The following is a 13,782-nucleotide window of genomic DNA, read 5'->3' as shown; positions in this document are numbered from 1 at the left end:
AATAACTGCAGGACACACTGCACACCATGGGCATACACTTGTCATAAAAATAGTCCCCATTAAATTGGAATCCCAAAAGATGGTAATCTTCAGGGTTTACTGGCAAAAGCCGGAAAGCTGCCTCGATATCTGTTTTTGCTAAGAGCGCACCCCGCCCCAGACCCCTTAGCAACACTAGTGCCTGGTCTACGGTAGCATAACGCACTGAACATAGAGTCGGGTCTATCGCCTCATTTACTGATGCGCCATGGGGAGCTGATAGATTATGGATCAATCTGAACTGCCCTGGTTCTTTTTTGGGTACTACTCCTAATGGGGAGAAGGGAAGGGTCCAGGCAGTCTCCCTAGTGTGCATTCTTCAGCAATTTTTCTAGCCACCACGCCGGGGTTTCTCACGGCAGACAGAAGATTTCTGCAATGACCTAAGGGGGGGACCTGGGATGCTGGAATTCTAAAACCCTGTGAAAAACCTTTAATCAGAAGTTCAGCTGAAGCCTTAACTGGGTAAACCTTCAGCCAAGGCAACAAAACCTCTAAATGAATGGGAGAAGGCAAGGAAGAACTAGGTACTGGACTTACTCCCCTCCTTAGCTTTGTCCTTCGGTTTCTTAAGGCATTTAAATTCGGGGTGAGAGGGATGCCCACAAAATGCACAGGAGTGCCTGAATTTGCACGTCCCAGGGGGGCGTGAACATACTTTCCTGTTAAACGCCCAGCAAGACCCTTTTTTGTCATTTGAATACTGTGCTGGAAAGGGCTGCTTGCTGGGTAATTTGTTGTTCACGCACTCCAACCAAACATTTACTTCAGTCTGGTCCCAACCAATTGCTGGATCCTCTACCTTTGCCCACCTGAAATCACCGTCATACTCCAGCCAAGCGTTCCCACCGTAAATATGGTGAGCTTTTAAAATTTTGTTCGCATAAAATATCATTGACATACCAATTTCAGGCTTCTTTTCCAGCATGACCGACATAAACACATTAAAACCGAATAACCAATTCGTAATATTCTCTTCTATCTTTGTTTTTTTATCTGTATATGATGAAGCTTTAGCATCTTTATCCTTTGATTCTATTTCCCTTCTCTTAGCCCTTACCAGGCTAAAAATGTCAACAAAATCCCCTTTCCATATTTTCTCTTTGATTTCAGAAGCTACATGTGCGGCTAACTTCCCTGGCCTAGATAGCAATGTGTCTGAACCCGTGCCCTCAGCTGGCGCCGGTGTTTTTATGATGTTAACACCCTGTTCCATGACCTTACCATGTTCTTTTTCAACTGGAGGAGTCTGAGACAGCGAGCCCGGTGCCTGGCTGACACAGGGGCCTGAGTTCGTCACCTGCAATGAAGGAACATTACGCGCTGCTACCAATGCCTCCACCTGGCGCTTAAGTTCAAGTACCGTATTCTGCAATGGGTCACTAGCCCATGGGGTCGTGGGGGGTGGTGTTGCGTTGGCACAGTGAGATTGGCCAACAACTTCGATACTGAGACCAACGTTTGAGTTGTCAGGTCCTGGGATGCCCCTGATTGGGCCATTGCCGCCTGCCCTTGCTCTGTGGTTGTGCTAGCTCCTGGTGCCACTCCCTGCACGATTGGTAATACTTGTGTGGGTACATCCTTGGTTGGTGCTGCTAATGCTGCTACAGAACGCCGTATGTCCGCTAGCATAGCTTCCACACCTCCTGCCGGACCCGTACTAGGTGTCGCCACCCCCAAGCGAGGCCCAGCAATTTCTTCAGAAGGTGCAGCCGCTGCAATACTGGGGGCCACCACAGTGACTAGCTCACTCATAGGAGGAGGGGGGGCGAGGACTGCCTGAGGCGTAGGTTGTTGGACTACTGTCCCCCCAGTCTGTTTTTTATTCCTACGTTTAACTGGAGGAAATGCTGCAGGTGGTGCTACGTGCGCACGGCGCGGGCGTGAAGTGCCTTCCTCACCGTCATCTCCATCTGAAGGGGTAGCCTCCCCATCTGAATCCTCGCCCCCAATTTAGCTAGGACCAATTTCAATAGTTGGGCAAGTTCAGGATCTGTGCCCTTCCTCTTACCCCCCCTCACCCTATTAGATGTCATAATGTAAATGTTAGGTAAACAAGTTATAAGCAGTGTTAAGAAAACCTGCTAAATTAATTAACCTGAAAGGAATAATTCTGTTAACACAATGCCCACAGTACGTTTGCAAAAACACAGTGGCTGACAGACCTATAACACTGTCACGCAATACAGTTTAACAAGTTCAATTGGCGACAATAATACCAACATGAAACAATTATAACATGTGAATAAGCACCATCAACAATCAATATCATAAAACCCCTTAGCTCTAACCATGAAGCCAAGTGAAGAAGGGGGAGATTGAATATTTTACCCAGAATCACTGGACTGCCGATTTGGCCCTAGCGCCACAGCCCTCTCCCACGTGGAACCCAAACAATTAAACCTGGGGTGAAACCCCTAGCAGTTGAGAGCGCGCACAGAACAACCTCCTAAAAACGGAGTTAGCCTCCGTGCGCTCACTCACCTCGCTTTCCATGGAGAAATGCCCAAACACCGATCGATTGACAAGGTCGCTCCCCTGCGCTTGGAATTGTGCGTCCGATCCTCAGGCACCACCGCTCGTCTCTACAAGGTATCTCCCCTGTGCTTAGAATTGTGCGTCAGATCCTCAGGTACCGCCGCTCGTCTCTACAAGGTCGCTCCCCTGTGCTTAGAATTGTGCGTCCGATCCTAAGGCACCGCCGCTCGTCTCTACAAGGTCGCTCCCCTGCGCTTAGAATTGTGCGTCCGATCCTCAGGCACCGCCGCTCGTCTCTACAAGGTCGCTCCCCTGCGCTCCAAAAATTCTATAACAGGCCCATCCGCTCGGGCCACCACGCAAGAAAGAAGAAGGCAGAACCTTCTGGGGGGGGGCGCTTTTATGCCCCCCCACCGGTGCGCGGCGGCCCAAACCGGTCCGGCACTGCTGCCGACCACCGACGTTCCCAATACTTCGGACTTCCGCTCACGCGTCTCGCGAGACGCGCGAGCGGAAGCCCATGGCCAGCCCGCGCACAACTAGTGTGAGGGCCAGGCCCGGCGTCCCCGACCCCTAAGGGGCTGCGCTCCCCCCATGTTGGGGGGGCGCCTTTCCCAACTCACAAGTAGCTGAAGTGGCATCCTAAGCCAGATCTTCTGCCGTTACCAATGGAATGTCAAGATATGTTTTGATTTCACAAGTTTCTGTTGGCAGATGTGATAGACGCAGATCATTTTCATTAAACTAGTCAAGGAAATGAGAATACAACTGCTGTGAATTCAGTTTGAGCCATACAAGCCTTTTTTATTGTTACATTAAACATACTGTACATTGCAAATGTAATATACATAATTTATAAATAGAAGAGTATGTATGTAAATTGCGAGCGTAACGGTTTCTTCAATCTGTATGGTTTACAAGATCCAGTGCTTTCGAGTAGTTTTGTCACTGACCCTTTTAGACCTTTTTTACTAGAAATTTTCTAAAATGGGAAATGAAAGGAAGTGCTTAACAGAGGTAGTCACTAGGCCACAGAAGTGCTACAACAACAGGAAAATGATGCTAATTCATTTCTTGGTCTCCAGCTTTTAACTTTTCACAGAGATGGCATAATTGAGATTTGAACTAAAAAATTCTGTGGTAAAAACAAATCCATACATATTTTCATTTTGCTGAATATCTCCATCTACACATCTGGGAAACCATTCAGGAAATGTCATTTTAAGATCGAGCCAGAAGTGAAATCATATAGAGTAGGTCACCACAATGTGCATAAGGCAGCACTGACATTTACACACAACTGGGGACATGGCACGAGTTTTAGTCTATGTACAAAGCTGCGGATACATTTTTCAATTAAACTTGTACATCAATCACCATTGCACACAACGGTCTTCTCATACCAGTTCTTGAGTATATGTTTACCCAAAATGCCTCTACTTTTTTTCATTATGGGTACAAACACAACTTGAATACATTCTTCTTGCCTTCTCTACAATACTTGTAAGGGAGTCAGTGCCTGACTTGTGCATAAGGCTTCTCAGAACTTGCTCAGATATTCCATCATCTAAAGATGGCCTCCATCGAGAGACAGTACTAAGAAGGCTGCATAATTTTGAAGGAGAACGCCTTGAGGGCCAGGGTGCTCCATCCGATGTCCAGTCCAAAGACCAGTTCCATGACCTGTTTTGCAGTCAGTTGGGTAAAGTGTCGAGTCCAAGGGAAGCCGCATGTTGCTTTGCTCGCAGCCTCAGGTTCTCGATGCTTGTGGTTTTACTGTTCAGGCTTGGGAGGCTGCTAGAGGCCTGCAGTATAGGGGTAGACCAGACCTGCTGGGCGTGAGAGAGGGACTGGTAATACGACTGACAGTGGAGGGAGCTGAGGGGTGCCATGTTGACATTCATTCCCAGGTAGGGTACCGCAGGAGGGCTCCCCATATCAAAAGAGGAGTAATGTACCAAGTTATTGGTGGCCGCCATGTGCTGCCGGAACTGCTCCTGGAGGCGGAAAAGACTCAGTGGGGAGGAGGCATAGGAGTGAGTAGGGGCCATTCCACTGCTAGAAGAAGGAGTCACTGAAGCGCTCACTGGAGAGTCTGCAATATACAAAGAACACAAAATCACTGTTACAGTAACACCAATAGGCAAAATATTGCAAATAAACATGTCAACGAAGCCAGAAGGTAAGATTTAGGTGCTGTGTTGAATTTGAATTTTTTGATACTATGCTGCCAAACTCCCATGGCACCCCTCTTCACATAAAATTACACAGTACTTAGATGACAGTGAGGTTACAGAAAACTGATGCCACCCATTTGTGTATTGATAGAAAGAAACAATTCCATGATTATTTAACACCTGGCCTCTCAGCTGAGTTTACGAAACTGCATTCCACTTGCTGTAATTTTGTATACACGGCAGTAGTCAGAGGACAAGCATTCCAACCTATCATCAGGTCTGAGACTAAGAGAATCTTCCACCAAGGGGCACCAACCCCACTTCTGTAATACCAAGCATGCTGGAGTCATAATACGGTGGCAGGTTCACAAGGGGATGGTCCCTGACTGCCATGCTCAACTCCAGGTGAACATGTTGAGTTCACATTCCCTAGCCGCATGTCCCATTACGGAAGACGCAATAATGACAGCATGTCGCTTGCTTTGAAAAAACTATATGGGCAAGCTTCAATGAGGCGGTCCTTTTCAAGAGGGCCTTATGTCTTTGATCATATGTATGGTGCAAACCGAAAGTAGATAAAGGGCTATGCTAGGCCCAAACACATTAAAAAACGGTGCGTGTGTGTCTGGGTATGTTTGTGTGTGTAGAACCAGTGTGCTGCTATACTCATCCCAAGTCTTTGTGGTGGATCGAATGCCTCCTCCCCCCTGAAAAGAGAGGACTGTGTGCTCATGAAAATGCATGGTGAATCCACACCACAGTCTATGACAGTATCATATGCAGGTAACACACCACAATGAGCCACAGTCCTTCTTGGACAGCGGGAAAATATGGCACGGTGTATGCTACTACACCTTACATAAAATATGTAATGTGCAGGAGCATCAACACGCCCTCTTTCCCCAAGGACAATTTGTTTTAAAAAGCACATACTAAGACACCATAGAAGCACAAGTATTTGTAAAATGATTGATCATTCACCAATTTGAAAGTCTAAATAACATCCTGGCCTATACTATTTAAAGTGTGTCCTGGGCTACCCTTAACTATGGGAGTGGCTTTCTACTGCACCTGGCAGTAGCCCAGAGCACATCAGTGTTAAGAGCATATGTTTCCAAGTGTACAAGTGTTTCCTCTGAAATGACACCCACAGGAGACTGCCATCTGTTATAGGGTGGTGTGGCAATCCCTAAGACATAGGCCTCTTCACTGTATCAACCCTTATAGGTTTCTAACCCTTCACCCATCACAGAAACATTCTGCATACAAGGGCAGTCGTATATTGCAGCCCTAACCATATCACCTGGCCAGGGCATACCACAGGCAGGGGTGTCTTGTCTACCACCTCGCAACTTTGCTAGTTGTTTTCAAGTGTGGCTAGAGACATCTTTATCTGTCCAATGAACCTCATGGAATTAAAAATTCTTAATAAAAATACATACATGTATACATACACAGAAGGGTTTTGGCTAAGCCCTCTTCGTCCATTGGTCTGTCAGTCAAATGTTGCTACTGTCCAGTCACCAATACAGCAAGAGACCATGACTTAGCCCACTTCATCCACTGGCTCACTTGCACTGTTAGTGCATTATTCCTGATCACTCTTAGACCCGTCAGCCTTAGGGTGGTCTTCCCCCAAACGTTTTACCTGCTTGCCTCATATTTGTGCTGATTCTTTTTGTTGGCCTTAGGACTCTGCACACTTCACTACTGCCAACCAGTGCTAAAGTGTGTGTGCTACTCCCCTAAACATGGTTTGGTTGATGTATCCACAATTGGCACATTTTATTTACCTATAAGTCTCTAATACAGTGCACTACATGTACCCAGGGCCTGTAAATTAAATGCTACTAGTGGGACTGCAGCACTGCTTGTGCCACCCACTCATGTAGCCCGTAAACATGTCTCAGGCCTACGATTACAGAGCAAGTGTGGGCAGTTTACACTGCCATATTGACTTGGCAATTAAAACCTCATTTGCATGGGTAACACACCCACTGAAATGTGGAAATGGTTCTCAGAGAATTCACCTTTGAGGCTTTGAGCCCTGAAAGTCTGAAATGTTATTTTGTAAATGCACTTACACTAACCATTGAACATCAGCTGGGTCACTTAATAAGGTCAGCAGGCCTGTTTAACACTTCTGAATTATACATTCCTGAATTGTTTTAATTTGCAGCTACCAAAATTACCAATCATGTTATACACGTTCTTAAGCAAATATCTGAAAAAAAGCAAAATGCAGAAAGACAGCATTTTAAAAATTGTCTAGCTATTTTCTTTGCTGCAAAACTATCTTAAAACTGTGAATTTCCACTACTGGAAGAGCGCCCCCCCAACATGGGGGGAGCGCGACCCCTTAGGGGTCGGGGACGCCGGGGCCTAACCCTCGCACTAGTTGTGCGCAGGCTGGCCGAGGCTTCCGCTCCCTCGCCTCGCGAGACGTGGGAGCGGAAACTCCTAATTTTGTGAACGTTGGGGCAACGTATGGGCAGAACCGGTCTGGGCCGCCGCAAGCCAGTGGGGGGGCTTAAAAGCACCCCCACGGAAGGCTCGGCCTTCTTTCCTGTTGGCGCAGCGGCCCTGGACCTTCTGGCACCATCTTGAGCGGCGGCTGTATTCGAGGACTGGGAGCGCGGCGGCCGTATTCGAGGACGCGTCGGAATTCCTGTTAACAAGGAGTTCAGCAGGCGCGCAGAGGAACCGCTTCAGAGGGGAGTACAGAAGGAGCAGGCGGCAGGTCCCGGGGCACATTTTTTCGCAAAAAAGAGGTGAGTGAGCGCACGGTGACGGGGCTTCGTGTTTAGGAGTGGTGTTGGCTGTGCGCGCGCTCACCTGTTAGGGGTTCCCCCTAGAAACTGGTAGCTTAGAAAAAGCAGGAATTCCCATCGGGGGTCCTGGAAAAACGCAACTTCGCGGTGCGAAAAACGAGTGGGGGGGGTTTTGAGCCTAGGGGTGCAGCTATTAGGCGTGGGTGAATATCTTTTAGGTAGCAAAGCGTGTTAGTGGTGATCCCTTTACGTGAATTTATTATTAGTTATATATGCTGTGCAAATTGAATGTTATTAACTATTGCTGGTGTGATTGTTTGGAAAGTGTATGCAACACGTTGGTTCAATTTTGCTGGTGTTGATTAACACAATTTATTTTCAGGTTCTACAGGAGGGTAATAATCACTAACCTGAATAACTTGCAATTTAATTGGGGGACTGTTTAATAAGATTTCACTTGCAGGGTATCTGTTTTTGGTAAGTGCATTGCAGCTGCTACATCCTTGCTCACTGGGTTTCCCATCTCACTGTTACATTATGGCATCAACTAGGGTGAGGTTGGGGAAAAGGAAGGGCACTGACCCTGACTTGGCCCAGCTTTTAAAATTAGTTTTGGCAAAATTGGGTGACGGTGATTCAGATGGGGGGGACGTCCCTTCAGAGGGTGATGATGGCGAGGGGGGGCCTTCTCGCCCCCGACGTGCACATGTGGCCCCGCGCGCAGCTTTCCCTCCAGTAAAACGTAGGGGTAAAAAGCAGCTCCCAGCAGTCCAACAAGCAAGTGTAATACAGGCAACCCCCCTCCCCCCACCTCCTACAGTGGATTCAGTCCCCCTGGGAGCCCCCATATCTACATCAGTCACAGGGGTTAATCCAGTGCCGCAACCAATCGAGGTGATAGAGGTTCCGGACCCGGCATTAGGGGTGGATGCCATGCTGGCTGACATCCGGCGATCCTTAGCAGTATTAGCAGCCCCATCTGCGGGGTTGCCCGTCCACGCTTCCCACAGTACCCAGGGGGTGACACCGGTGGGGGGAACAGCGTCAGTGATGGGGCGGAGTGAGCAAAATCCCCCAGGAGTGACTCAAGACCCAACAACCCAGGCCCTATTGGAAGTATCTCAGATGTTGTCTAAGCTGAGTGCACCTCCTGCCCCTCCGCCCCCCCCCACAACTCCATGGGCTAGCGAGTCATTTCATAATTCAGTGCAAGATCTGAAGCGCCAGGTTGATGCTTTGGCGACGGCGCGTGTTGTTCCTTCTTTGCAGGTGTCGTCAGCCAGTCCCTGTGTCAGCCTGGCATCGGGCTCGCTCACTCAGACTCCGCAGGTGGAAAAAGAGCATGGTAAGAGCAGCGAACAAGGCGTTAGTGCCACAAAACCACTTGCTTCTGCTGAAGGGTCAGGGGTGGACACTCTGCTGTCCAGGCCAGGGAAGTTAGCTGCGCACGTGGCTCCAGAGATAAAAGAGAAAATATGGAAAGGGGAATTTGTAGATATTTTTAGCCTGGTTAGGGCTAAGAGAAGAGAAGTAGAAACAAAAGAAAAGGATACAAAATCCTCAGCATTTGGCGAGAAAAAACAGAAGATTGAGGAGAACATTACAAATTGGTTGTTCGGTTACAATGTGTTTATGTCAGTTATGCTGGAGAAAAAGCCAGAATCTGGGACCGCTATGATATTCTATGCAAACAAGATATTAAAGGCTCACCATACGTATGGAGGAAACAATTGGCTAGAATATGACAGGGACTTCAGGTGGGCAAAGGTGGAGGACCCAGCGATAGGGTGGGACCAGACAGAAGTGAATGTTTGGTTAGAGTGCGTTAATAACAAGTTACCCACCAAGCAGCCCTTTCGAGCACAGTACGCGAATGACAAAAAAGGTTCATGTTGGGCTTTCAACAGAAAGACATGTTCACGCCCCGCCGGGACGTGCAAGTTCAGACATTCCTGTTCATTTTGTGGGCATCCTTCCCACCCCGAGTTTAAATGCCTTAAGAGATCAAGGGATAAAGTTAAAGATGGGAGTAAGCCCAATGTATAATTCAGCCTTGCCCTCGCCCATTGACCTAGAAGCACTTATACCCTGGTTGAAGATTTACCCAGCCAAAGCTTCTGCTAGATTATTGATTGAAGGTTTCTCCCAGGGCTTTAGAATTCCAGCCTCCAGGGTCCCCCCCTAAAACACTGCAGGAATCTGCTGTCTGCTGTAAGGAACCCTAAAGTGGTCGCAAGAAAAATTGCTAAAGAGCGCACATTAGGCAGATTGGCTGGTCCTTTCCAGTCCCCCCCAGCTAATGACTTTGTCTGTTCCCCCTTAGGGGTAGTACCCAAGAAAGACCCTGGTCAGTTCAGGTTGATTCATAACCTGTCAGCCCCTAGGGGGGCTTCAGTAAATGACGCTATTGACCCGGTCCTCTGCTCAGTTCGCTATGCTACGGTGGATCAGGCGCTGGAGAAGCTGAGGGTTCTGGGGCGCGGTTCACTGCTAGCAAAAACAGATATTGAGTCAGCCTTCCGGCTCTTGCCAGTACACCCCGAAGATTACCATCTCCTGGGATTTCAGTTTAATGGGGACTATTTTTATGACAAGTGTATGCCCATGGGGTGTAGTGTGTCCTGCAGTTAATTTGAGCAGTTTAGTTCAGCCTTACAATGGATATTCACCAGGCGTACCAATCATGATAACGTGATCCATTACCTGGATGACTTTCTGGTCCTAGGTCCACCTAGGTCTAAAAAATGCCTTTGGGCTTTACAGTCACTAACTACCATGTTCAAGGAATTTGGGGTCCCAATCGCTCAAGAAAAAACTGAGGGCCCCTCCACTTGTATCACTTTTCTGGGCATAGAAATTGACTCCGAGGCGGGCGAGTGCCGCCTTCCTTTAGACAAGCTCCAGGCTTTTAAGGGGTCCATCCGGACCGTCCTGTCCCATACTAAGGTCACACTTCACCAACTGCAGGTCCTGGAAGGACAGTTGAACTTTGCCCTGAGAATCATCCCCATGGCCCGCCCCTTCTCCAGATCCATAGCTAGGTCCATGGCTGGTTTAACAGAGAAGCACCACCACACCAGACTGTCAGCTGAAGTGAAGGAGGATCTTAGAGTATGGGATGCTTTCCTGCAGGACTTCAATGGGGCAGTAATTTGGCCGCACCAGACAGTAGATAGCCCCGCCTTCGGTCTATTCACAGACGCTGCAGGCAGCGTGGGGTTCGGGGCCATCCTGGGGTCCGCCTGGTGCAGGGCAGATTGGCCAAGTGATTGGGTGGGCCTAGGACTCTCCAAAAATATTGCATTTTTGGAATTATTTCCCATCATCGTCGCTGTATCAGTTTGGGGCGACATATTAAGAGACAAATCCGTGGTATTCTGGTCAGACAACATGGCTGTCGTAGAGAGTATTAATAGACAGAAAGCTAGTTGCAGATGGGTACTCAGATTGCTGAAACATTTGGTGCTGCGGTGTTTGAAGCTCAACGTCACATTCCGAGCAAAGCATGTTCCAGGGGTGAATAACAATGCAGCTGATGCCTTGTCTCGATCATTAATGCAGGATTTTCGAAGGTTCCACCCACAGGCTGCGATGAGGATGACGGAGTTCCCAACATCACTGTGGAAGATTGGTGTCCCGCATTAAATTCCTTAGTGGTGTCTTCATTGGCAAAACGCACTAGGGGGGCTTATGAAAGGGCCTTTTTGCATTATAGACGGTTCTTGACATCGGTGAACATTCCAGATTGGTTTTCATCAGAAGCAATCTGTGCCTTCTTGCAGCATTTAAAGACCCAGGGTAAACCAGTATCTTGCGCGAAAGCCAACTTGTCAGCCATTCGCTTTTTTGCCAAAATAAGAGGGCAAGATTCTAGGCTCTATGCCTTTGTTATTAAGCAGGCGCTAGTGGGGTGGTCTAGAGCAGACGGTCCCAGAACAGACGCCAGGCGACCCATAACCCCGCAATTATTGCAAAAATTGGTGAGCTCAGTCACCCTGGTTACTTTCTCACAGTTTGAGGCTAACTTATTCACAGCGGCATTCACTGTGGCTTTTTACGGGGCCTTTCGCATTGGGGAATTGATAGGGGCCTCCACGAATGACCACGCAGGGGGCCTTCAGTTGCGCGATGTAACAGTCGATAGTAACTCTACCACTATACATCTGCGTAAATCAAAAACTGATCAGTTAGGTAAAGGAGCGCGGATTGTACTACGGGCAGCGCATGGGTCAACAATATGCCCTGTGGCCAATCTAGCTGCTTACTTGAAGGTACGCCCCATTGAGAACTCCACTGCCCTATTCATACATGCTAATGGGGCCTGCTTGTCACGTTACCAATTTGCAGAGGTGTTGAAGATTACATTACTGACAGCAGGCGTCGATCCGGGAGGGTACTCCCCCCATTCATTCAGGATTGGCGCGGCCACCTTGGCAGCGGTAGATGGCTTGGCAATCTCAGAGGTGAAGGCCATTGGAAGATGGTCTTCCAATTGCTATAAACGCTACATTAGGCCAGAATTAGTATAAGAAGTGATTATTTGTCTTGTCTGCACGGTTACTCGTTTTTCTCACGCAATTTTCCTTTATTTCAGTAGATGGCTCCTCGTGTGGTGTGGGTGTTGGGGCATTCATTCGTTCGTCGGGCGGCATACCGGTTGCAGTAGCTCCGTAAACCGGATCCGGCGGCGAGCTTAGAGGTGGCGTTCAGGTGGTGCGGGGTTGGCGGCTCAGGAATTAGACAGCTGCAACAGTTGGTGGACCTGGCTCGTGGAGGTGCAGGGCTCCATTCCCCGGACCTCATCATCATTCACCTCGGGGGCAACGATCTGGTGCGCTTAGGTCGAAAGGCACTCAGGGAGGCCATATTTCTGGAAATCACTCAGCTTGCTAAACAATTCCCACAAGCATCCATTGCTTGGTCCCACATGGTGCCACGGAAAAAATGGGGTCCAGGAATTAAGCCAAGGACAATCAATGTGTCCGTTAGGAGACTCAATTCAGAGATGTCGAAACTCTGCCCTGGTCCAGGCCGGTTGTGGAACATTCCTCATAGGCAATTAAAGGGACCGGACATGTTTCACAGGGACCTGGTTCATTTGTCTGATCTTGGTACTGACCAATTCATAGCCGACATGCGGTTCTTTGCTAGGTGCCTCTTCTCTGGTGGGGAGGGCAAAGGACCTTTGGGGCCCTGGTCGCCCTCGTGGCGGAAGAAGAGAGACTAAAGTAACCTGAAGCAACAGAGGGGACCCCAAGGGTGGGGCCCCGGTATAACAACAGAGATAGGATCCTGAAGTCCTGGGCTCAACCTGCGGATGGACACACCAGATTGGGGGTAGGGAGCCCAGATTACTGGGGTGGTCACGGGGTTCATGCCCTGGGCCGCCCCGGTACACCCCTTGGCTGATTGGTGTTTGGAGAGGGGGCGGAACCCTGATCATGGGGGCAAGGAACAGAGGAAGCAGGGGTACCGCCCCCCCCTAGGGATACAGGTGACAACCAGTCCCTGTGTGGTCCAAAGGAGGTTCAGGACAGGAAGGGATCCTGTCAAAAAATTGTATGGTTACAAAAATGAAAAATATATACGTATCTGTGTAGATTTAGGATGTGCAGTGAAAACGATTAATAGACTAATTTGCATAAAATGTTTGCATGATTGTAAAGTTGATTTAATGATATTATGATCTTAAACAAAAGTATTTAAATAAATACTTCTTCCAACGAATTAATTGTCTTGTCGGTGGTGTATGACCTGTGTTGGGGAAAGGGCCTGCTGGCGCCTTCCGAGTCCTATGGAAGAGCGCCCCCCCAACATGGGGGGAGCGCGACCCCTTAGGGGTCGGGGACGCCGGGCCTAACCCTCGCACTAGTTGTGCGCAGGCTGGTCGAGGCTTCCGCTCCCTCGCCTCGCGAGACGTGGGAGCGGAAACTCCTAATTTTGTGAACGTTGGGGCAACGTATGGGCAGAACCGGTCTGGGCTGCCGCAAGCCAGTGGGGGGGCTTAAAAGCACCCCCACGGAAGGCTCGGCCTTCTTTCCTGTTGGCGCGGCGGCCCTGGACCTTCTGGCACCATCTTGACCCACCCACCCTCTCCTTAGATTAGGCGGAAGAAGAGAGACTAAAGTAACCTGAAGCAACAGAGGGGACCCCAAGGGTGGGGCCCCGGTATAACAACAGAGATAGGATCCTGAAGTCCTGGGCTCAACCTGCGGATGGACACACCAGATTGGGGGTAGGGAGCCCAGATTGCTGGGGTGGTCACGGGGCTCATGCCCTGGGCCGCCCCGGTACACCCCTTGGCTGATTGGTGTTTG

At 49.0% G+C, this 13,782-nt stretch overlaps 1 protein-coding gene across 1 annotated transcript in view; it reads right to left on the bottom strand.

Annotated features, from left to right (window-relative positions):
- Positions 1-3,325: 3,325 nt before the first annotated feature.
- The window catches only part of DMBX1 (diencephalon/mesencephalon homeobox 1), a 49,029-nt gene continuing 38,572 nt past the window's right edge, over positions 3,326-13,782 (bottom strand). Inside the window, exon 5 of the mRNA XM_069232737.1 lies at positions 3,326-4,612. Coding sequence (XP_069088838.1) covers positions 4,212-4,612 — 401 coding nt within the window. The 3' untranslated portion in view covers positions 3,326-4,211. The remainder of the gene's footprint in view (positions 4,613-13,782) is intronic.

Source organism: Pleurodeles waltl, chromosome 4_2 (genome assembly GCF_031143425.1).
Source record: "Pleurodeles waltl isolate 20211129_DDA chromosome 4_2, aPleWal1.hap1.20221129, whole genome shotgun sequence".
NCBI lineage: Eukaryota > Metazoa > Chordata > Amphibia > Caudata > Salamandridae > Pleurodeles > Pleurodeles waltl.
Note: the sequence above shows the minus strand (reverse complement) of the source record. Positions and strands in the feature narration are given on the sequence as shown.